Source organism: Tenrec ecaudatus, chromosome 8 (genome assembly GCF_050624435.1).
Source record: "Tenrec ecaudatus isolate mTenEca1 chromosome 8, mTenEca1.hap1, whole genome shotgun sequence".
Classification (NCBI taxonomy): domain Eukaryota; kingdom Metazoa; phylum Chordata; class Mammalia; order Afrosoricida; family Tenrecidae; genus Tenrec; species Tenrec ecaudatus.
In genome coordinates, this window is record NC_134537.1 from 53,405,303 (window position 1) to 53,428,456 (window position 23,154).

At 43.3% G+C, this 23,154-nt stretch overlaps 1 protein-coding gene across 1 annotated transcript in view; it reads right to left on the bottom strand.

The window, feature by feature from the left end:
* Positions 1 to 13,457: 13,457 nt before the first annotated feature.
* LOC142454943 (acireductone dioxygenase) overlaps positions 13,458 to 23,154 on the bottom strand; it is a 41,871-nt gene continuing 32,174 nt past the window's right edge. The window contains exons 3-4 of the mRNA XM_075556380.1: positions 18,477 to 18,656; positions 13,458 to 16,779 (exon numbers count right to left, since the gene is read on the bottom strand). Of these exons, the coding sequence (XP_075412495.1) occupies positions 16,660 to 16,779; positions 18,477 to 18,656 (300 nt within the window). The 3' untranslated portion in view covers positions 13,458 to 16,659. The remainder of the gene's footprint in view (positions 16,780 to 18,476; positions 18,657 to 23,154) is intronic.

A 23,154-nucleotide genomic window follows, 5' to 3' on the forward strand; every position in this document is an offset into this window, starting at 1 on the left:
ATGAGCATTTTAAAGTATAGCAGAATCTTGGGATGGGATGAGGCTATCCTCAATTGGAGGCGGCAATTAAAAAAATAATTTTATTGGTGCCTCTTACAGCTCTTATAACAATTTATACATCCAGTGTGTCAAGCACATTTAGTTGTTTGTTTGTTTTTTTGGTTTTTTAAAAAACATTTTATTAGGGACTCATACAACTCTTATCACAATCCATACATACATCAATTGTATAAAGCACATCTGTACATTCTTTGCCCTCATCATTTTCAAAGCATTTGCTCTCCACTTAAGCCCTTTGCATCAAGTCCTCTTTTTCCCCTCCCTCCCCGCTCTCCCCTCCCTCATGAGCCCTTGATAATTTATAAATTATTATTTTGTCATATCTTGCCCTGTCCGGCATCTCCCTTCACCCCCTTTCCTATTGTCCTTCCCCCAGGGAGGAGATCACATGTAGATCCTTGTAATCAGTTCCCTCTTTCCAACCCACTCACCCTCTACCCTCCCAGAATCGCCCCTCACACCCCTGGTCCTGAAGGTATCATCCACCCTGTATTCCCTGTGCCTCCAGCTCCTATCTGCACCAGCGTACATCCTCTGCGCTATCCAGACTTACAAGGTAGAATTCAGATCATGATAGTTGGCGGGGGTGGGGTGGGAGGGTAGGAAGTATTTAGGAACTGGGGGAAAGCTGTATTCTTCATCTGTGCTACATCGCACCCTGACTGCCTCATCTCCTCCCCTGGACCCCTCTGCGAGGGGATCTCCAGCAGTTGACAAATGGGCTTTGGGTCTCCACTCTGCATTTCCCCCTTCATTCACTATGGTAAGATTTTTTTTTTTCTGATGATGCCTTATACCTGATCCTTTCGACACCTCGTGATCGCACAGGCTGGTGTGCTTCTTCCATGTGGACTTTGTTGCTTCTGAGCTAGATGGCTGCTTATTTACCTTCAAGCCTTTAAGACCCCAGACACTATCTCTTTTGATATTCAGGCACCATCAGCTTTCTTCGCCACATTTGCTTATGCACCCGTTTGTCCTCGGCGATTGTATCATGGAGGTGTGTACTCAATGATACGATTTTTTGTTCTTTGATAGCTGATAACTGATCCCTTTGGAACCACATGATCACACAGGCTGGTGTGTTCTTCCATGTGGGCTTTGTTGCTTCTGAGCTAGATGGCCGCTTTTTTATCTTCAAGCCTTTAAGACCCCAGATGCTATATCTTTTGATAGCCGGCACCATCAGCTTTCTTCACCACATTTGCTTGTTCACCCGCTTTGGCTTCAGCGGTTGTGTCGGGAGGGTGAGCATCATAGAATGCAAATTTAAGAGAAGAAAGTATTCATGCATTGAGGGAGTGCTTGAGTAGAGGCCCAAGGTCCTTCCGTGGAGGCGCAAATTAATCCTCTTATAAGTACTTCCTCCTAGAAGTCCTCAGTCAGCCTTTACTTATATGTTGTCACAGAACATTACTTTTACTTCATTTTCTCCACCCAATCAGGTACTGCACAGGTGGATGCTATAGTAAAACAGTTCCTGTCTTGAGGATGTTTACATACTGGGTGATCAGGGATAGCTGTCTCTCATGTCTTTATCCCTGGCTTCCACTTCTAATGCAGGGTACTGCCTAACATGGACAAGCAACCCCGGTCCTATTTTGTTTCTTGATAGATGTGATCCAGTTTTCTTTCCATTTCTCAAGACTTTTAATCCACTGATAGCACGTTTTTATTGAATTGAATTACAATGGTTTTATATGCAGTATATCAGTTATATGTTGTTGTGTAACAAGTTACTCCATAATTAGTGGCTCAGAACAGACAATAAGCATGTGTTTAGGAGGGCAGAAGTCAGCTATCTCGGGGTCTCTCATGACACTGAAAACAAACTGCAGGCTGCAGCTGCTGATACCCAGGCTGGACTGGGGCTGAAGGATCCACAATGCTGCCCTCTTCTACTTGCAAGTTAGTGCTATTGGCTGCTGGCAGAGAGTCAGAATGAACCCATGACTACTAACTTCACTCAGAGCAAATGATTTGAGACTCAGTAAAATATCTAAGTCACAGAACCTTTTTCTTTAAGGAAACACTGTACTGGGACTAATTTTCCTTAGAACACATACTGAAAATTAAGTTGTCCACTGGTTCAGTTGGGAGCTTATCATCCAAAGCCTTCCAACTCAAAACCTAACTCACCATCTTCAAGTCGATTCCAACTCACAGCAACCCTATAGGCCAGCGTAGAAATGCTCTTGTGGGTTTCCGAGACTGTAACTGTGAATGGGAGTAGAAAGCCTCATCTTTCTCCTGTGAAGCTCCTGGTGGACTCGAAATGCTGACCTTGCAGTTAACTGCCCCATGCATAACCCGCTACACTACCAGGGCTCCTCCCAAAGACTCTAAAAATGCAAAAATTCACATCTGTTATTTAACCCCAAGAGCAAGAGAAGCCATCAGGCTGTGATGAACAATGAGGCCATAGGTCATTCAACAGTTTTAGACAAAGAGATTGATTTCTCTTGGTGTGGCCTTGGGCACATCACTTCTATCTCCAGAGCGAAGTTTCCTTATCTGCAAAATGAAGGCACAGATATCAGATTCAGTAAGGCTGAGAGGGCTGTGTGGAGGCCATATTGGACCTCTTCTGACTTCCCTATCGTCGTCATTCATGCCTTCACCCTTCATCCCTCTTTTACTCTATTCTGACACCGATTGTTCCTCCAATATCATTCTACTTCCCTGTCAGGTTCCAATTCGAATGAAAGGGCCACACAGGATTCAAAGATAATACCCATGATCAAAGGGGGTTAGTAGGCAAGGTAATAGTTAGGATCAGAAAACATGAAAGATCCCCTCCACAGCCACACCTCTCCTCGGCAGGCAGCTGTTTGTCTCTCTCTAGTCCTGAGCCTCTCACCCAGAAGGTCCCTTGATCTTTGCCCCCTGGACCTTGAAGTTCATCCAATCCTCTGTCTCACAGTCCACGCACTGCTCCGCTGTTCTGTCCCACAGTATTCTTGCCTCTGCCTCTGGGCAAGGCCTGGCTCCTTTGTTCTGCCCCCTGGTCTCTGGGAAACACAGCCTCTGGTGCCTCTGATCTCAGCCTCTTCCCCTTCAGAGACCTCAACTGTTGGCTCTTCTTCCTCGATGCTCCTGAGATTCTCTCTGTTTCTGCTTCGGAGATGGCTCATCTTTCCACCAAGGGAATAGCAACAAAAAAAAAGCCTCTATTAGGGCTCCACATGGTCTAGTTGTTAAAAAACCATTTATTTCATCACAACAGTGGCGGCCAGATCTGCATAGCACTGGAAGCTCATTGCTTTCCCTTTTGCAGAGGACGGTCTCACCTGGATGCAGCATCTGTAGGGAGTGAATAGGCCTTTAACAATGTTCTTATCCTTAATAGATAAAACTCTCCCAAGGCCCTAAGTCTGTGCACATTAGCCATTTTTATAAGGTTCCTACACTCAGCGATAACTTGACACATTTATTACACCTCTTCTGGCCCACTACACTACATCTCTACTTGTAAGTTCCCCTAATAAATCCTATGCGGTATCTGCTCTGTATCACACATACCTGTGATGCCTCTGCTTGGCTCAGAGGCTTTCAACTTTGTCTCAATATACATGTAATAAAGCATGCAAGGTGATGTGAACAGAATAACAATGACTTCACATCCCGCAGGGGCAGTGCGCTATTTAATGTGCTTCCTCTAGCCCAAGGCTCTAACTCCCCACCAACCTTTTTCTGCAGGAGCCTGGTAAGCAGGTAGGGAAGACACTGAGACTACTCCCCTGTGAGTACCTGCGAACAGGATTCCATGGAATGCCATCCTACTGTGTATAAAATGAGCTCTCTGAGAAGTAGGAAGAGGGATCTCGTTCCCAGCAAGAGCCAGGAGTGAAGTGTGTGTCCTCTGGACCTGTGTTGTGAGCCTCTGGGACCCAGAAGACAGGGCTACCTTAGAGAAGCAGCAGCAGAGCCAAGTGCCTTGCTCTGCACAGAATGGTGGATTCCCCAACCCAAGGGCACATAAAACTGTGTGCTTCTGTGCAGAAGGATGGCTTGCAGAATAGGCTGCCTGGGGGCACTTAATTGGGGAAGCTGGGCTTGCTGATCCAAGGAAATGGAGGTGAGTGCCTGAAGCTAAAATTTACTAGAGTGGGGTGCTTCTGGACATTTCATTTCAGGGAGCTGGATTTGCTGACAGGTGGAGATTGAGCTGAATGCTTCTGCTTTAGGCTTCCAGCACAGCAATATGCCATTTGGACATTTAGAGCCCACAGCGCACCTGAGAGAACTTTGAATGTCCTAATAAGCAATCACCCCCCCCCCACACACACACGCAGTATTTCTCAGTGGAATTACAACTAGTCAACTTCTTTTATAAACTCTTTAATCAAAAAAAATTAATAAACTGTTTAATCATGAATTCTGCCTGTAAGTTCTCTATGGCCATTGCAATGCATAGAACCCAGAAAAGTAAAACGAAGAACATTAATTAAGATAACATCCCTTTCCCATTATATTGGCAACGCACATAGGCAAATGTATTTGGAATGTGGGATGAATGAAGAATTATAAAGCATCATTTTTTATTTAGACTAAATCAGAGAATGAGGGAGCAACCAATCACCAAAGGGCAGCTTGAAGGAAGGCGATGGAAAGAGGATCAGCCTCATTAATTTTCCCTTCAGCCGGGTGGATTTGCCATGACTGTGCCGTGTACTTTGAATTTTCCCAGATAGTTCTGATACAAATATTTTAGTTCATTGCTCCATAAAGTACGTGCAGACCGTAGGTCTTCACTTGGGGTTTAGAGTGTGCATGTAGTAAGCACATGCACCCTTAAGGACCTGCACCTACCTGTCAGTACACGTCGCCGCCAACTTCAAGTCCATCTTTTCTAGCTAGGGGCTTCTTATTCTTCCAGCTACAGTAGTGAGGCTATGGCACAACAAAGGGTGCAGAGCTTGTGTGCCAGCCCCCTCGCAGCTGTGGTGCAGAGCCGGCTGCAGGCTAATCGGCAGCTTGGGAAATTTGAGAGTCAAATTTTATCTGAGATACAGAAACTGCTCAGAAAGGCAGGATAGCCACAGGCATAACTTATTCTTGTATTTCAGTGTTATATTTTCCCTTATCTTATCCTAAAATGAAGAAATATTAAGTCTACCTCCACACTGACATTCCACAATTCTTCAGCTTGCTGAATAATTTCAAAATACATGTTATTATTTTCAGACCCAATAGCAGTATCACACCAAATACTTTGCCTTCCATTCTAATCTTAAAATATATAAAGTGCTGGAATTTTTTTCCCTTTTGGTCATTGTATAACTTATAAAACTATTTGAGGTTTCTAAATAATGTTGCATAATATACTTTCAAAAACATATTATTGTTGTTTAGATCATGAATGAAGTTAACATTCTGAATCTGTATGACTAGAACAGATTGATTACCCACCCATCCATCTATCCCACCGTCCATCCGTCCATCCACTGTTATTGATTCTGCCATTTGCCAGACAATAAGTAGAGTGCAAGGCACTTCCGTTGGCAAATCGCTCAAAATTCCTAGAAATCCCTCCTATAAATACACTTCTTTATATCTACCCGATGTAAATTGTTTTGCTTTCATTCGTAATTCAAAGTCATACAACACATCAATAGCTATCCGTCTGCCCTGTTTTCACAAACCCATTGAGTCTGCTGTAAGCAAGAGGTTCCTATTAGTCCCCAAAACAACAGCATGAAAGTGAAATGTCTGAACTTTCAAACTGTGTAATTCGACAAGAAAATACCCCTACCAACAGAAGTAGCTGATCTCCGCGCAAGTCATCCTGTGCACTTCTGCAGTGATGAGATCATCCGCGACTTCTCCAGACGCAGTGAAAGCTCAAGGAAAGAGCTGAGAGGCCTGTGCGTTGTGCAGGGCTAGCCCTGCGTGGGTGAGCATACACGAGCACGCATGCACTTACATGAGCAAAGAAAGCATGGGTCTGAGTTTCTGCAACTCTGTTAAAAAAACAAACGAAACAACCCCAGTGGATTCTCTTGTCCTCCATGCCCCTTGTTACTTATTTTACCTCTGTAAACAAAGACTAAGTCCAGTACTTTCCTGAGGACAATTACTTCAGGGAAGTTAAGAAACAACAACAAAAACTGGCCTGGCAACATTTAAATCAAAGTGTATTTCCTCCAAATAAGCCAATAAACTGCCACAAGCTTCAGCGGCGTGTTGTCAGTTGCTGTGGAGTCCGCCTAGACCCGAGGGACTCAAGGTGGGCAGACCAAACTGCCCAAGGAGATCGCCAGGCTTACCTTGCAAGGTCCGTCAGGGTGGGCTCAAACTGACCACCTTTCTTCCAGAAGCCCCGCGCCCTTCACAACACTCCGCGAGCTCCGCAGTATAAAGGTCTGCGTTTCCGAGTCAGAGCTAAGCTGAACGGTAGTGGCGGGAAGCTGGGCAAGGGTGGGGTGGGGTGGGGTCAGGCATCTCTCCTCCACTATTAAAATGGCATAGGTAGGAGATAAAGAAAACAAAAAGGGGAAAAACCCCACCAAACTCCCTGCCATCAAGTGGATTCTAACTCACAGTGACCCTTGAGGAGAGGGCAGAACTGGCCTGTGAGTTTCTGAGCCTGGAACTCGTTCCAGGAGTAGAAACCTCCGTCTTCCTCCTGCGGGCGGACTGGTTGTTTTGAACTATAGACATGTGGTGAGCAGCCCCCAGCCAACTCCAGCACCAGAACTCAAGTAGGGGACAGGAGAGCTGTCATCGCAAGAGGCTGCGAGTGTGGCGGGTCACAGAGAGATTTTGCCAAATTCTTATAAAAGCCTCTAAGTTCTTACATGACATACAATTAAATGTGGGTTTTATAGCTAAAGCAATTGATTCATTTTGATAAGATTGATATTGAAATATGAATATTCTCATATTTAAAAACACTATGTTTGATGTAAGAATTTAATCTACTAGCCATTCTTTGATCAAAAATGCGACATTCACAGGGCAAGAGCACCACGTGCCTTCCCGCAGGAGATTTCCAGGCAGAGGGGGGCCTCCGGACAAGGCTTGTGGCACTTTACCTCCCAAGGCAGAAGCCAGGCCAAGGGCCACGAGAGGGTACCTGTCCTCAGGGCCCAAGAGAAGCCTACACAGGGCCAAAGGGAACTGAGAGAGCTGCCTGGCACTGAATGGAGACCATGCCTACATGAACCTGTCCTTGACGCCAAGTTGTAAACTGTTGTTTCCCTAATAAACCCCAGCACTTTGAGCAAGAGTTCAGTGTGAAGAAGCAACAAGCTATTAAACTCTGGAGAAGTACAGAGATACCCCCAGAGGAACGGCTGATATCCAAATCGGTAGAAAAAAAGGCTGGAGAGAGGCAGCGTATCCAGCCTCCAGCTTTGAAAATCAGCTTCCGTTGCCGCTGCTCACAGCGATTCTCTCTCTCCCCACCTTGTAAAGGCGGACAAAGCTACGGCCCATGACCACGCCTCCTTTCCACAGCAGCCGCTGGTCAACTGCTTACACCACCCAGGCGCTGCCTTATTAAAGGTTCCTAGCCGCCTTTCACCCTCTGCTATTTGTTTACAAACAAATCCATGCTCCCCGATCACATCCTCACAGGCCAAGAGGCAATAGGACAACATCACAGCCTACAGATGTGAGTGTCTGCCCGGGGGCGCAGAAGGAGCCAACCAAAAGACAGGGGCGACCCCCTCCTGTCTCAAAGTTATAGCCATCCCAAGGTCTTAACACACACACCGCCCCCCCCACACACACAAGGAGTCAGTCTGTTCTCTCTCATCCCTCTGGCACTGCTCGCTCTTACTGCTTTCTTGAGTCAGCTGTAAGAAGAGACAGCGCTCGTTCTTTCTCTCTCTCTCTCTCTCTCTCTCTCTCTCTCTCTCTCTCTCTCTCTCTCTCTCTCTCTCTCTCTCTCTCTCTCTCTCTCTCTCTCTCTCTCTCTCTCTCTCTCTCTCTCTCTCTCTCTCTCTCTCTCTCTCTCTCTCTCTCTCTCTCTCTCTCTCGCTGGATTCCTACTCCACATCTGCTAGCTTCTTTCTGCAACAAAGAAGTTTATTGCAGGTTCTCTGCAATAAAAATTGCTCTCAGCAACAAAAGGCAGGCAGTGACTGCAGGCAGGGAAGACCCATTAACTCCTATTGTAGCTTGCTAGTGAGTCTGTATTAAAACCTGTTTCTTTCTTTTTCTGTGCAAGTGAGGTTCTTGTAGCCTTATAGGCTAGGTGTCTCCTTTTCTTACACTAGACTCCAATCTCCCTCAACTATCCTGTGTTGGACAGGGTTCTCTAGAGAGACAAGACCAGATTGCTAGTAATTAGATATAAATATATTTATAAAGATAGATATATAATACAAGACATGAACCGTTAAATTATATAGAAATTAATAGTTAAATTATAAAGCAGTGAGACACTAGCAGTCCTTTAAGGCTTGAGAGCCGCCAGTTGCCAGTCCCTTTCTGTAGAGAGAGCTGGGTTATATATACCCAGGCAGCAAACAGCAAGGCCGGTCCCCAACTGTCATCAACTGTCGGTCCCCAGCTCCAGAGATGAACATTCCAATCGTGTGGGCTTAAAGGGACCTCAACTTACAGCGACACAGTCCACAGGCTAGGCATCCCACAGGTAGTGTACCCCTTTAAATTGAGGCGCAGAACAAGCAAGGTGAGGCTCACCGAGCCATTTATCCCTCTGCCCTTCAGTTAATCCTACTTGTGTTTATCGGCCAGGCTGGCACAATAAACTATCGCATATCCTAACCCCTTTTACCTCATTCTCTTTGATTTCTGTCATTCCCACTATCCCTAAATAAAATGTATGAACTAATACTTATGTTTTGCCTTTCATATCCCATCCCTTGTCTCTCAAACCATACTATTATGTGTGAGGAAAGGGAATGAAACTCAGAGAGGGTTCCTCTTCATGAAGGAAATGTGGACAAAGCAAAGCCGGGAAGTGAAACTCCAGAGGAATTAAGTCGTTTTTAAAAACTGGATTTCAAGCAGGCAAAGTATCTTAGAGCTGAGATTCCAATGGGGTAAAACATGTCATCTAAATCAAAACAGAACAGGTTGGAAATTGTTAGATTATCCAGATCTAACATCTCCAAGAGAAACAAGAAAAGGCCCAAGAAATGGGGGACTCCTTTCATGAGTGCTTGTCCTCTCCAGACTAGAGGCACTGATCATTAATAGCAATGAATTGAGGGGGGGAACCCCAAAATTTCTGTCAAGTACCAAAACATAGCCCATTGTGAGTATTCCAAATGCGACCATTCACATTCTGATGTACAAGCACTGCAGACATATAAACAGAGCTGCAACACATATGGTACGTGTAAAAACAACCCAAACCAAACCAAACTCAGTGCCATTGAGTCCAGAGTCTATTCTGGCTCAGAGAGGTCCATAGGGAGCCCTGGAGTGTAGTGGTTATTGTGGTGCTAGCTGCAAGGTTAGCTGTTCAAAGCCCTCAGCCAGCTCCATGGGGAAAAGGCTTTGTACTCGCGTAAAGAGTTACTGTCTCAGAAACTCACAGAGCCAGTTCTACCCTGTCTTATAGAGTCACCATAAAAACAAAATACATTTGAAAAGTTAACACATATGCAGATGAATCTTACTAAACAAGCAAGTGCAGCTTTCTCTCAATTAACAAACACAAACATGGAGACGGTGAAAACTGGTACCCGTATGTTCTATTTGAGAGACCATTATTTGCGCTTCTAAGGAAATTACCTGTGTCAGAATACAAGTGAATGTGAATCTATAAATTATCAATCTTCTCTTACACTGAAGTTGAACTAGAGACCTCAATGATTTAACAGAGATAGCTTCAGATAGAGTAATAGCCCTTGATTTCTATCGCCCCCGGTCTCATGCACAACTTTCTTTTCTCCTCCAGAGTTGTTTTATGACTACAGCTGCTTTCTCCTTGCTTAGCTACATGGAGTTTTCGAACCCTGAGCTCTTTCAACCCCAGTCAAGTGCTTGAGATGCTAACAAGAGGCAGCACTGACGCAGAGAAACTAAGCAAACAGAATTAGAAGTTATAAACAGGAGCTTAGGGAGCTGCACACAAAAGACATTACACTCTATGATTCCACTTCCATGAATTTCTAGAAAAGGTAACACTAATCCATAATGGTTGCTTAGGGCTGGGAAAGAATTGGTGGGGGTGGGGTAGAACTAGGACTGAGCACAAACAATGGCTTAGTTAATGGAATTATTCTCTATATTGATTGTGATTGTATCACAGTTTAAACATAGTTATAATGGGACATCTTTTACTGTATGTACATTTACCTCATTTATGTTGATTTTGAAAATGTGAGCAATACTTTGGGAAACAAACGAAATATTCTCTCTTCAGTACACTTAATAACTCAAATGACACTTCTAGCCTTGCTCTGCATTCTGTGACACAAATTCTAACCTCTACAGCTGTGGTTATGGTCACGTTTTGGAGTTATTTTTTATGTGAAGGAGGCAGGATTAAGGTGGGATATGCTTTGAGCCCTGCCTTACTCTTGGGTATAACTCAAGTCACCACCCTCTGTTTCCCTGCATGTGTGGTTTGCAGATTAGCCACCATCGTTGATGTATGTGTTAAAACAAGAATGGACAGTTTTAAGATGTTTCTGCAATACAGTGTTGCTATGAGTAGACACTGAGTTGATGAGAGTGAGTCTGGTTTGTTTTATTCAATACACAAACTGCCAGCTACCTGCTTCGTTAAGCAATGCAGGAGACTGGGTTATGAAATGGGCTGAGACTGGAGCCCTTTTAAGATATATGTAGAAGTGATCAGTGTGTTCTCTCCCTAACTTTTTGATGTCACACGACCAAAACAGAACTTCTTCCCAAACTGCACATGTAGGCAAGATGTCATCTTTGTTATCACCCCCACCTCACCCCCACCCACTTCCTAAGCATGCAGAGAAGACTAGATCAGAGTCACTGGGTGGGTGAACACCAATCAGATGCCATTACCATGCTAAGAAAACCACTAGCCCAAGACTCTAGTAGACATCTGGGCCTGTACTGACCAACTATGAAAGAACTTGCTCTTGCTCTGGATCCTGACTTGGGCTTGCCTCTACCTGACCACTACGTTTTGGAACTCGAGCCAACAGCCTCTCACTTTACCTTCTTCACCAGCTTCCTCAGCCTTGTCAGTCCCAGCCCAATATAGTTAGTGTCAATAAAGAAATTGGCATGTCTGAATTTCAAATTTGAGAATTGCTAGCCTCCACAACCATGTGAGCCATTTCTTTGACTGCTCACGACTTCTGTGTTCTTCATGACTTCAGGTCTCAGACACTGCGGAGAACTGCAGAACCCTGGGGCATGAGGTAGAAAACTAGAAGCAGAGGTTGAGATCAGAGATGATGTAGTAGTACAGCATTTTGGAAAAGCCAACTTCAACCTCTGTTAGGCTGTGTTCTCTAGAAAAACAAAGCCAGTAACACGTACATGTATATATAAAGGAAGAAATTTATATCAAGAAAATGACTTGATTTAAAAAATGGCACACGTTGTAAAAGCAGTTAAATTCAGTGAAGTTTAAGTCTACCCTGGCCTCAAGTAGTTGCCACAGCTTATGAGACAGGAAGCAGGAAGGTCAAAGGCTGGTGGAGGCAGAGGCGGCTGAGTCCACAGTCAGCAGGAAAGTTTCACAGTGGCAGAGTCTAATGAATTCATGGTCTGCAAGTACTACAGCAGACCTGATGGTTCCCAGGGTTAGTAGGCAGTGTGGTAGGTCACTGACTCAAGTCCAAAGAACTGAAGGTCAACAAGACAAATACAAGATCCAGATCAGCAACAGAAGAAAAGCCTTCCCACAACGCAAAAAAGAGGTCACACCGCCAAGGAAAACTCCTCTAAATTGTATAGAGATCATAACCGGATTAAGGGGGTAAACAATCTTCCCACAAGGGTTTGGCTGCTCACAGCCAACCCCATCGCTGTTAAATCACACGATGGATTTTTATGTCAGCTTGCACCTGTGTGAAGGTAGGGGTGGAATCCAACCGATCAATGAGGTCACAGTCTGTCTCTTTGGGGATATAGTCGTTTAATGAGATACAATGGAGAACTTCCCACTCTCTTACCTCTCTTGGCCTTCTTTTCCTGGATTCTGCCTTTAGAGTTGGCTGGCCATGAGGCCCGCTGCCCCTGGCAGCTGCAGGACCGTGGCATGTTCCTGCCCTATTTGAGTCCATGAAACTGCACCTGCCGGCCTGTGAGCACCCCGCTTTCCTCTCTGCTTCATCAGTTGGCAGCTGCCTAAGTCCAGAATGCCCACAGCGAGGATCTGACCCAGGGACTTGAGTTACACGGGGCTGGGCCATGTCCTTGACATGATTATTACTTACACATATACGAGTATCTATGGTTTTGTTTCTTTAGAAAACTCAAACAATGAGGGAGGCCTCACTGCCAAATCACTGGAGAACTGGCTGGGCCAAGTTGGCACAAAACTCAACTCTCACCACATTCACTTAAAATGTTTTGGTAGATGGGTTAGTAAGATGCTTTTATGTCAATTACACACTCCTGGCTAAGGGTGAAGCCAAACCTGACAATCAGCTCAAACGCTGATGCCATGTCCTTAGGGGTGTAGCTTTCTTATAAGCAAGGGCCCTGAGGCCCACCGTCTCTCCTCTCTAGTCCTGCCTGCTAGGTTTCTGCCATGGATCATGAGAGCTGCCAGAGCACTACCCTATTTCCACTGACTTGGGTCCACAGGACGCTGCACCCACCAGCCACCAGGGTCTTCCTGCATCACTGCATGTGGCTGCACGAGTCTGAGAAGGACTTCTGCATTAGTGTGGACTTGGGCTGGACAGGCCCAGGTAATTTTCTTGGTCTGTAATTACATGTGAATGTCACTGGATTTGTTTTTCTAGTTAACCCAGCCTAAGACAGTAGAATTACATTATACAAGTGCCTTTAAGGTATCTGTGAAAACGCTGGTAGGAAGAAATCAGAGAAGCCCTACCGCAAGAAGACGCCAGGAGTGTGAAGGTAGAATACGAATCACCAAGATGCCAGCCCCGGGACATTAGTGTTTGTGGCAGGGAATGGAGTCGAACAGCGCTGTGGATCTTAACTGAAAAAGGCCATTTTAACCAATAGACAATGCCAAGTGATGATCCATTGCCATGGAGTTGATTCCACCAGAGCAACCCTGCTAGGGTTTCTGAAGCTATGGATCTTTACAGGAACAAACAGCCTCAACTTCCACCCAAGGAATGGCGGGTGGGTTTAAAGTGACCGCGCAGCCAGCAGCCCAATGCATAACACACGGCCCCAGGGCCCGATGGGAACACGACTATCACTTTTTCAGTCCTTCAAAATAGACGTGTTTCATTTAAAATGGCCATTTAGAAATTGAGCCATAAAAGAAAAGCCAAAACTCAGTAGATGAGCACCTAGTTTAATTATGGAGATAAGATAAAAAAGAAAATCCTGGGATATTTATATTATCATCATGATTCGTGCTCCTATTTTAATTCTAAGATACAGAAATAGCTTACTTAAATATCTAATGCTTGGGTTTCCTCTGTGCAATAGGAAATGGATTATCAAAAGCATTGTGGAGATGAAGCATTAGTTCCAACATAAAGATTTCTTACCAGATTAAACACATACTTAAGAGCAAACTGCCCTTCTAAAACAGGTTGACCTGCTGTTTTACATAACAAAGTTAGGGTGGACTGTACCCCAGAACTGCGAAGTAGATACTAGATTAACTTTTTGTTAAGGTTTAAAGGCTTGATTGTGAAAGAGATATTAGATAGGAGGTAAATTCAATCTAGAAAGTTTTAAAAATCATTTTAATAGGGTCTCATACAACTCTTATCACAATCTATACATACATCAATTGTGTAAGCACATTTGTACATTCATTGCCCTCATCATTCTCAAAACATCCGCTCTCCACCCAAGCCCCTGGCATCACCTCATTTCCCCACCTCCCTCCCTGCTCCCTTCTGAACCCTTGATAATTTAATGTTATTTTCTCCTATCTTGCACTGTATCCCTTCACCTACTTTTCTGTTGTCCTTCTCCCAGGAAGAGGTTATATGTAGATCCTTGTAATTGGTTCCCCCTTTCGAATTCACACTCTCTAGAAATCATTCAACAAAAAAAAATACCTATCTTTTGTATTGCGTGAAGGTTTATAGCAAATCAATTTTCCATTCCTTTACACACATTTTGTTTCCTGCCTTTGTTCGTAATCCCAATGCACATCCCTGATTCTCAGTCCAGCTCCTCCCTGTTTCCATCCCTCTTAGGAGGTAGAACTGACTCAATGGCAGTGGGTTGCTTTCTTTGGTTTTCTTCACCTTTCCGCCTTCTGAACTTTGTCCTTGATGAAATGCTGCCCATTTGATCTCACACTATTCATCATTCTACAGAGTCTCTATCAGGTTTGCGCTTCTTGTCTCCTTATACGATTATTTGGCTGAAGAATGAAGTCACAAGGGTAAGCTCACTTCTGGGTCTGAAGGATAACTAAACGCACAGTCTTGGGGTTCCACCAGTAATTTTTAGTTTCGCATTTCTCTCACACTGTATTCACGATCTTTTAATGTAATAATCTCTTTCATTAAGGTCAATAGTGGTAGTTGGGCATCATCTAGTTCTTCTGCTCTCAAGATTGTGAAGCCTGTGGTGTATGGAATAACATAGATATCATTTAAATTAAATACATATACCATTGCAAAAAAGATATAAAGGGGGGGGTGTAGAGTACGAGGTAAAAATACTACGTGAGACCTAAAAACATTCATATGAATTTTATGAAGCCCTCTGGTATACATCTGAATATAAGGTAACGACAACCATTATGGGTTTGAGTCAATTAAGAGCACAGCAGTGTCCAAATCCGATTATGTGAAGCCTTTATTATAGCAGGGAAGCCCGAACTGCAGAGGGGCCATCAGAAGGTGTAGTCTGTCATGCTGCAGGGCCAGTGTTTCTCTGGTCGAGCCTTTTACAGCATTCAGGAAGAAAGCAGGGTAAAGAAAGCAGAAAAAGCGTGTTAAAAATGCATATAGCATTAGGTAAGCAATAGTGATAGAGCAAAAATAAAATGGATTTAAGCACAGTTCTTAGGCAGCCCGTTTTATGACTCTCCCCTGGATCTTGTCTTCAGTTAAGCCTCCCTGGGAAAGAAAAGATAAACACACCTGCTCTGGAGAGAACAACTTACTGGTCCTCTCAGGTAAGGAAAAGTGTAAACTAGTTTACCCTAAGGATGTTTACTGGTTGGGAATTCCATTCAAGTGATGATAAAGCACAGGTGGCATTAGACAGAACAAAGGCCAAGTTCAATGGTGAGGCTTGTCCAAAAAAAGGGGTGGGGTGGGGGGAGGGTTGCTTGGGAGCAGAGGAATTTTTGTGAAGGTTTTACCTTAGCCTTCAGGTCAATGAAAAAGTGGGGTGACATGAGCTGTTTCCTTCACAACCATGATCCTAAAAGTAAGGCAGCTACTTTATTCTGAACTAGGAAGTGGCACAGCAATTGCAAGTGTGCCCCATAATGAGAGGTGCTTCCCTGTCCACTCTCCATCTCAGGCATAACTTGGGGAGAAAAACCATATTTCTTTAGTTACGCCACCTAGTGAATGTTTTTATTAAGAGAGAAGAGGCATTGTTTGATATCTGGATTAAAGTCTAAGAAGACTATTCAGAGAATGCAGATACGTAGTTAAGAGCATACTGTGACTAGCTGCCCTTCTGAAAGAGAGGGTTCATTTGACATTTTGTGTACCAAATTAGGGAGACATGTACCCCAAATTGCTAAGTAGCAATTCTGGATTTTCTGGATCTAAGGATTCATTCAGGTTAAAGTTGAATGAATATACTCACACAGGGTTATAGAACCATGATTCTTGTTTTAATGAGAGAAAACAAGTGGGGTTTGACTAGATTTTCATAGTCCTGTCCATGTCAAAATCAACTGTACTAGTCATTTAAAAATATTCTTCAACATGGGTGGAGAGAGACAGATGTGTAAGATATGAAAAAGAATAATTTAATGGCTGGCCCCACTATGAGACATGGTGCCCCTCAGTGACTAAGGGCGATACAGGGGACAGCACCGGAGACACAGTGTGGGAATTGCACCTGACCTGATCCCACCCCACCGAGGCAAAGCACTGGGGGAGTGCAGCGGAACAGCAAGGTAATGGAGCGGCAAGGTCCCCATGGAATGCTGAAGGTGGACTTTGGGGCCAGGGCATGGTGCATCAACAGACTGGACTGGAAAACGCTCCTAAAGGCCACCAAACGATCCCCGAACCAAAAAAAAAAAAAAGAATAATTTATAATTTATCAGGGGCTCAGAGGGTGGGGCACGGAGGGAAAAAAGAGGAGCTGATACTCAAGCACAAAGAAAATGCTTGGAAATGATTGTAATATACGTACAATGTGTTTGATTCAATCGATGTGTGGATTGTTATAAGAGCTGTAAGAGCCCCCAATAAAATGATCAATAATAAAAAAATTGTGATCAAATAATCTTGCAAAAGAAAGATAACCTCGCCCTAAATCTAAAATAAAGGCAAAGGGAAAATCGGTGTTTTTCTGCTGGATTATCAGCGAGCACCCTTAGGCTATCTGTGCCAAGAACTTCATGTATTGTTCTCTAGCATCAAAATGGTCAGCAGGCCGGTTGTAGGCGGTCCACACTGGCTCTCCAACAAATAGCCGCATTGCTTTTACATAGTTCTGAAAGACAAACGAACAGATTGGTGTTTTATTAAAACAGAGGACCATCTACTTATCTATTAAGGCAACACTCCTTATTGTTTTTATCTCCTGTCTTCAACATTGTTCACTACATTTTATCCTCTGAACAAACGTTAGTATCAGAAGATATGGTTAATCTTAATCCTTATGCTCAGGCACACACTTACATTCCGCGTTTGATTCTATACTCTCTATACAAAACCCAAGAACCTGAGAACTGGCTCTGGAGCCTAGGGAGAGAGGAGACCCCAGCAGAGTGCCTACTGAATACGGTCCCCTCATTGGTCCCATTGACAAAGAACTAGCACTGGGACCCTCTTAAGTTGCTGGCGGGCAAGGGAAGAAAATTTGACATCATTTCTCAAAATTTAAATGCCCATACCTCTTCATCTAACTGTCAGCCCTTTAGAAATTTATCTCATAAACTTACACAAGTGCAAAGTGACAAACGTATATAGCTATTTATTACAGCACCATTTGTAGTAACAAAACATCGTGAATGATGCATGCACCCCCCATTGGGGATGATCCATTCACTGTAACAAATAATTGGCTGTGTAAATGAGGGTATCGTCACTAACGGACTACAATCCACTTGTAAATAAGCAGTGAGGCTTCTGATATACTGATCTACAGTGATTTCCAAGCTATATCAAATGCAAAGAGTGCATGTAGAACTATATGTTATGCCTGCTGATATCTATGCTTTAAACATGGAATATGAAAAAAGGAATATGAATAACTATTTTGCTTGAATATGCATAAATATCCCACTGAAAAGGTTTATTAATGTAATACCATGTACCTCCAGGGAGAGACACTGGGTGGCTAGGGAACAGGAGAAAGAGGGAAACTTCACTGTGGACCCCAAGCACATCTGTCCAGGAAGGACTTCAGGACTATTGAGTTAGAAGTCTATGCTTCCAATCCCAGTTACTGCAGGCTAGGGTGACCCTACATGTGTAAACTATTTTACAAAACTATTTAAAATACCACAGTGAGACTGACATACATCCAGTAAAGCCTGAAAAAGTCCCCTCCTCCTTCCCTCTTTAGTGAAAATACTGAAAATTATTTTAAAAAGCTACTTAAAACATTTCATTGCTACTACCTTGAAAACAAATTAAGAATCTGGTAACAAAGACTATCCTGTACTCTTAGGTTTTCTAGAAGTAATTTAAATTACTTCCAGAAAACACAAGACTTGCCTTACCTTTTGGTTTTTGTTGCTGATCTAAATGACTGCATTGCTCTACTGCTGGTGACAAAGTCAAAGTCAAAGTCAGATGCAACAGGTCAAGTGCCTCACAAATACGTACCACTAGAATTAATGACAAAATATGAGTTGGAAAATCTCCCTCAGTTACAGGAACAGATGCTGAGCGTTTCTTGGCCAGCGAGTACAGTTAAAAGTGTGGTCCTGTGCAACCAGGAATACGAGGCGGAGACAACCAACTAGCAGAGTGTTAACATAAGGTACACCGCTGCCCCAGTCAGCAGACACAGACACAGACCACACCCTCGGCCTGGATTTCTCCTTGACTCCAAATGCAAGTCAGGAGCGATGACCACATTCATGAACTCAGTCAGCTTCAAGGAGCAAAGCTGGTGGTGTAAGAGGCTGTGTCAAGATTTCTGAAACCTGTACATGTGCAAGTCAGAGAAGGGGGATTTACCTTTTCGTCGAGTGTGAAACGGTGATATATTCCCGCAGGGAGAGTTATCATGTCACCTTTCTCCATGGAAATCCGGATCCACTTGTCCTCCTTGTCTCTTACATCAAAATAACCACTCCCATCCAAGACATATCGAATCTCATCATCCAAATGTAAATGTTCCTCATAAAATATTTTAATCTGGAGTAGGGGAAAAAGTGTTTTAAGCTTACTGGAGACCAACCATGCAAATTACCAGAGTTCCACCCACTGGGCTAACCTTAAATACACCACAACTGAGGGGAATGAAAATTGTCTCCTATAAAAACGAACATTGGCAGAAGCGTCTTGGGAAATAAAACAAGCGGGAAAAGAAAAAGAAATGAACATGGTACTTGCTAGGAATTATCACTCATATAAATGTAAGAGATTTAAGCGTGAGAACATTTTATGAAATGTATCAAGATAGTAATAGGATGAATGAACACTTACATGGCACAAACCAGGTGCCAGGCAAGGCTCTAAACACTTAAAATGTTTAGGTAGGTTCATATTGAGGTCGGTCACAGTTATAACCTCAATTGTAAACATCAGGAAATGGAGGCACAAAGGCTAAGCAAGTGGCCCAAGGTCACCCCCTAATAAAGGGGCAGACCACCCACCCAGACACTGTGGCTCCAGCAGCCATGGTCACAACCCCTAGTCACTGTCACTGCATGACAAGGTCTGCAGAAGCACACATCAGAAGGTTTTTCCCTGTCCCAATAAACACTCTATTTGCTCACAGAAATGTCTGTGTCTTTCAGAGTGTCTTCCACCACCCCTTGACATTTTAAAATAAAAATATGCATATAGGTAAAAAAATAAAATAAGAAAAAAATAAGCATATAGGCAAGTAGTTAAAATAACTTTCTAGTGAATATCCATTTACTTCACCTAAATTCTACATTAACATTCTAGTATATTTGCATTGGTAATATCTAATCATCCTCCGTATTCTGAAGTAAATAAAATTTATATATTAAAAAAACACCTGGAATGTCTATAAATGTTTAGAAAATCAGTACTATTTAAAAAAATTTTAAGATCAGTACTACTAATAAAAATAAAGTACTTCTTTTTTTAACCTATCAGACTACGAAGTGGTTCCATTGTGGGCAGCTTACTCTTGCTGAAGCTATAGGACACAGACGTCTTCGGACACTGGTAGAAGTAGTGAGAACTGGTGTGTCCCGTAAGAAGAGGAATTTGGCACTCTCTACACACTACATGTGCATTTACTGGTTGAGCCGTCACCTACAAGTGTATTCCCAAGCTGTACTTCCAACCACGCAGACCGAGATGGACAAAGCTGCCATTCCTGTATGATTTGTCATTTTAAAAGGCTGCAAACAATCAAATGTCCAAAATCAAAGAATAGGTGATCATCCGTATAGCGACATAATGATGCGCTTGTCTACAGCAACGAGGAACATCTCTATGACCTGAGATGTACTGGTTTCTTGAATATGCTGGAAAAGGCGAGACAACAACAAAAGCAGAGTGCGTGCAAGAATGAAGAGAATGTGACTAAACAGACACCAAAGTCAGGGCGCTGCTAAAAATCCTAGTCCTCTGCATGAAACACAGTGTCAAAATGCGACACTCTTCTTCCTCATCACAGACTCCATTTAAGTCCACACACTTCTGAAGGTAACGTTTCCACGTAATTCCTCAAAGAATTCTGCGCTCTTCAATTTACACCCTGTCAAAGGAGCAGCTTGGCATCCTCAGAGACCTCAAATCATGTTCTCTTTCAATGTGCTTTGAGTTTGGGGGACAAAAGGAAGCAAGGCAAAGACTTCAGGGTGGGGGAAATTCTCAAGGGGCAGCCTGAGCAATAACTGTTGTGATGGGGAAAATTCTTGGCTCAACCTTCCTGGCATCACTGCTGGTTTGGAATTTTATTTTTTTTGCAGTTTGGAATTTTCTTACAGTTTCTTTAGATCAGCAGTTCTCAACCTATGTGTCACGACCCCTTCACAGGGGTCCCATGATTCATAACAGTAGCAAAATAAACAGTTGTGAAATAGCAAAAAAAATAATTTCAGGGTTAGTGTGGGGGGGGGGGTCACCACAATATGAGGAACTGTATGAAAGGGTCTCAGCATTAAGAAGGTTGACAACCACTGTTTCAGACTAACGTCCTGGGTCCTTCCATGTATCCACCAAGATTATCTGCCTTTGGCAGAAAACAATGGCTGCTAGAGAGCGTGTGGAGAGATCGGAATCCTCATACACTGCTGGTGAGATTGCAAAACTACTTGAAAAAACTGAAGAAAAATTCCATTTGCTCAACAATCCCTTACAGGGTATACGGCCTGTGAGAGGGAGGAGGAGGAGCCATAGTGCAAGAAGACACATACACAGCCATGCGCACAGCAGCACTGTTCACCAGAACAAGCACATGGAAATGTGTTCCGTGCCCATGAGTGGAAGAATGGATGCATACACCCTGGCACACACACCCAGCAGAATCCTGTGGGTTGTTGACAAACAAGGAGGAAGCCATCAAGCACTCCACAGCATGGAAGGGCCTGGAGAAAATGATTCTGAGAGAAAAGAGCCAATCACTAAAGCACAAATACTGTATGCGACCACTGTTATACAGGTGTGCTAGTCTCGGTGGACTAGAGAAACATATCCAGAGACACTTAGATATGTGTAATAAAGAGCTTTCTATCAAAGAGTAATTGTATATCAAGAAAGCATCCCAGTCCAGATTAAGCCCATATGTCTCATATTAGCCCATACATCCGGTATTAGTCCTTGAGTCTCTCTTCAGACTCACAGAGCCACATGGAATAATACACAATACAGGAAGATCACAGGCTGGTGGGTGCAAAGTTGCGTAGATCCAATGGCAGTGGCCGCAGCCCAGTGCTCTGGGATGTCTAAGCAAAGTTTGCCAGCAGGAAGGTAAAGGCAGAGCGTGCAAGAGAGGTTCCCAGGCCCTTCTCATGAGAAGGCCGTGCCTACAAGGAGGGACCACCAGGCCGTGACCTGACTGACTAGACTCCACCCTGAACTTATTTATCAAGTTGGTATGAAATTGTTTAATTACCCCAAAAAGGAAAACGGAAAACAAAGGCTCCATGCCCCAAGAACCATTGTGACTGTTCCGGGGTGAAGCAAGAGGCTGGAGGTCAGCCGGGGGCTGACTGGGGTGAGGGAGAGGACAGGCTTCTGTGAGCCGGCGAGGGAAAGCAAAGGGCAGGGATGGCTCAAGTCCGCTACTAGGGCTCTGATGTGTAGTGTAGTTGTTGAATATAAAAAGGATGATCTGCAGTATAAACCCCTACCTACTTCACAACAAAATGACCTGACACAGACTGGCCAAACTCTTGACACGATGGCCCTGAGACAATTTCGGGCCAGAAACTAGTCACCTTGCAGGCAGAACTTTCCATCACATGAGAGACACATCTAGAAGGTGAGCGAGAATCCAGGGGGCATGTACTTCGTAGAACAATCAACCACACAAAATGCAGAGGGTGGCGTTTTCCCAGGAAATAGCTCAGCCACCAGGAAGGATAGAAGAGCATGAGTGGAGATGGGAAACACAGGGAGGAGGTGGGAAGCATGTTGTGAATTACTGGGCATTGTAATCAAGGTCATCAATCAGAGTGTGTATGAATTACTGAATCGAAAACCAGTTTTCTGTATAAGCATTCACCCAAATGACAAGAAAAAGATAATTTACCTATCTGAATCCCAAAACATAATCTTTGAATTGACCTTTTCTTCTGCTTTGAATTGAACTGCCCAGACTATACGACAAACTTTAGTAGTGGGTGCATACATTTGAATAGTAGTTGTGAAATGAACTTACCGGTAAGTGTACAAATATTATTCTACCCCAGAGAACAATAGTACTTCAAGAAAGATACTGTAGTATTGAGTAAATGAGTAAGAATATTGATATGTCTATACCTAGAGTCCTCACTGTGGGAAGAAAAGATACACAAATACAGATTAAGGCAATGCAATGAAAATATCTTCCTATCAGTTTCTACTCGTCCATAAAACAACAACAAAAATGTGTATACATGTACACAGAAAAGTTTTTGACAGGAATAGAGAAACTAGGTAAAATGACACCGGAGTGGCATAGTTCAATTTCTAAATATCAGCAATATGTACCAGAAGGGATAACTGATTCCAGGGATAGCTAGGTCAGGAAAAATATGAAGATGTGCCTGGAATACTTAATGCCAAAAAATAAGTAGACACTTATACAAATGACCAGGGACACGTCAAAAGGAGGGGAGCCCACTTTCATTTGCCAAATCAGGGCCAATTTAAACATGAAAATGCATAATGGCAAGGATGGTTATGGCCCAATGACTAAAATGAGAATCTGTAAGCCCACTTCAAGGATAAATAAATAGGAATGGTGGAAAAGCTCTTCCTATAATAGACAGCTAATGTAATATATTAGATAGTTAGAAAATCACCTTCAACCATCATATCAATAACTGACATAGCAAAGAATCACCAAACCTTTCTAACAATACTGAATATATTTTTGAAAGAAAATTATGACATTTCCAGGTCTAAAAGCAACTCTACAAGTTTCTTATTGGCTCAAGAGTTAGAAAAAAAAAAGGTTTATAATTGAAAAAATTGGTAGATACCAATTTAAGCAATTAACCAAAGT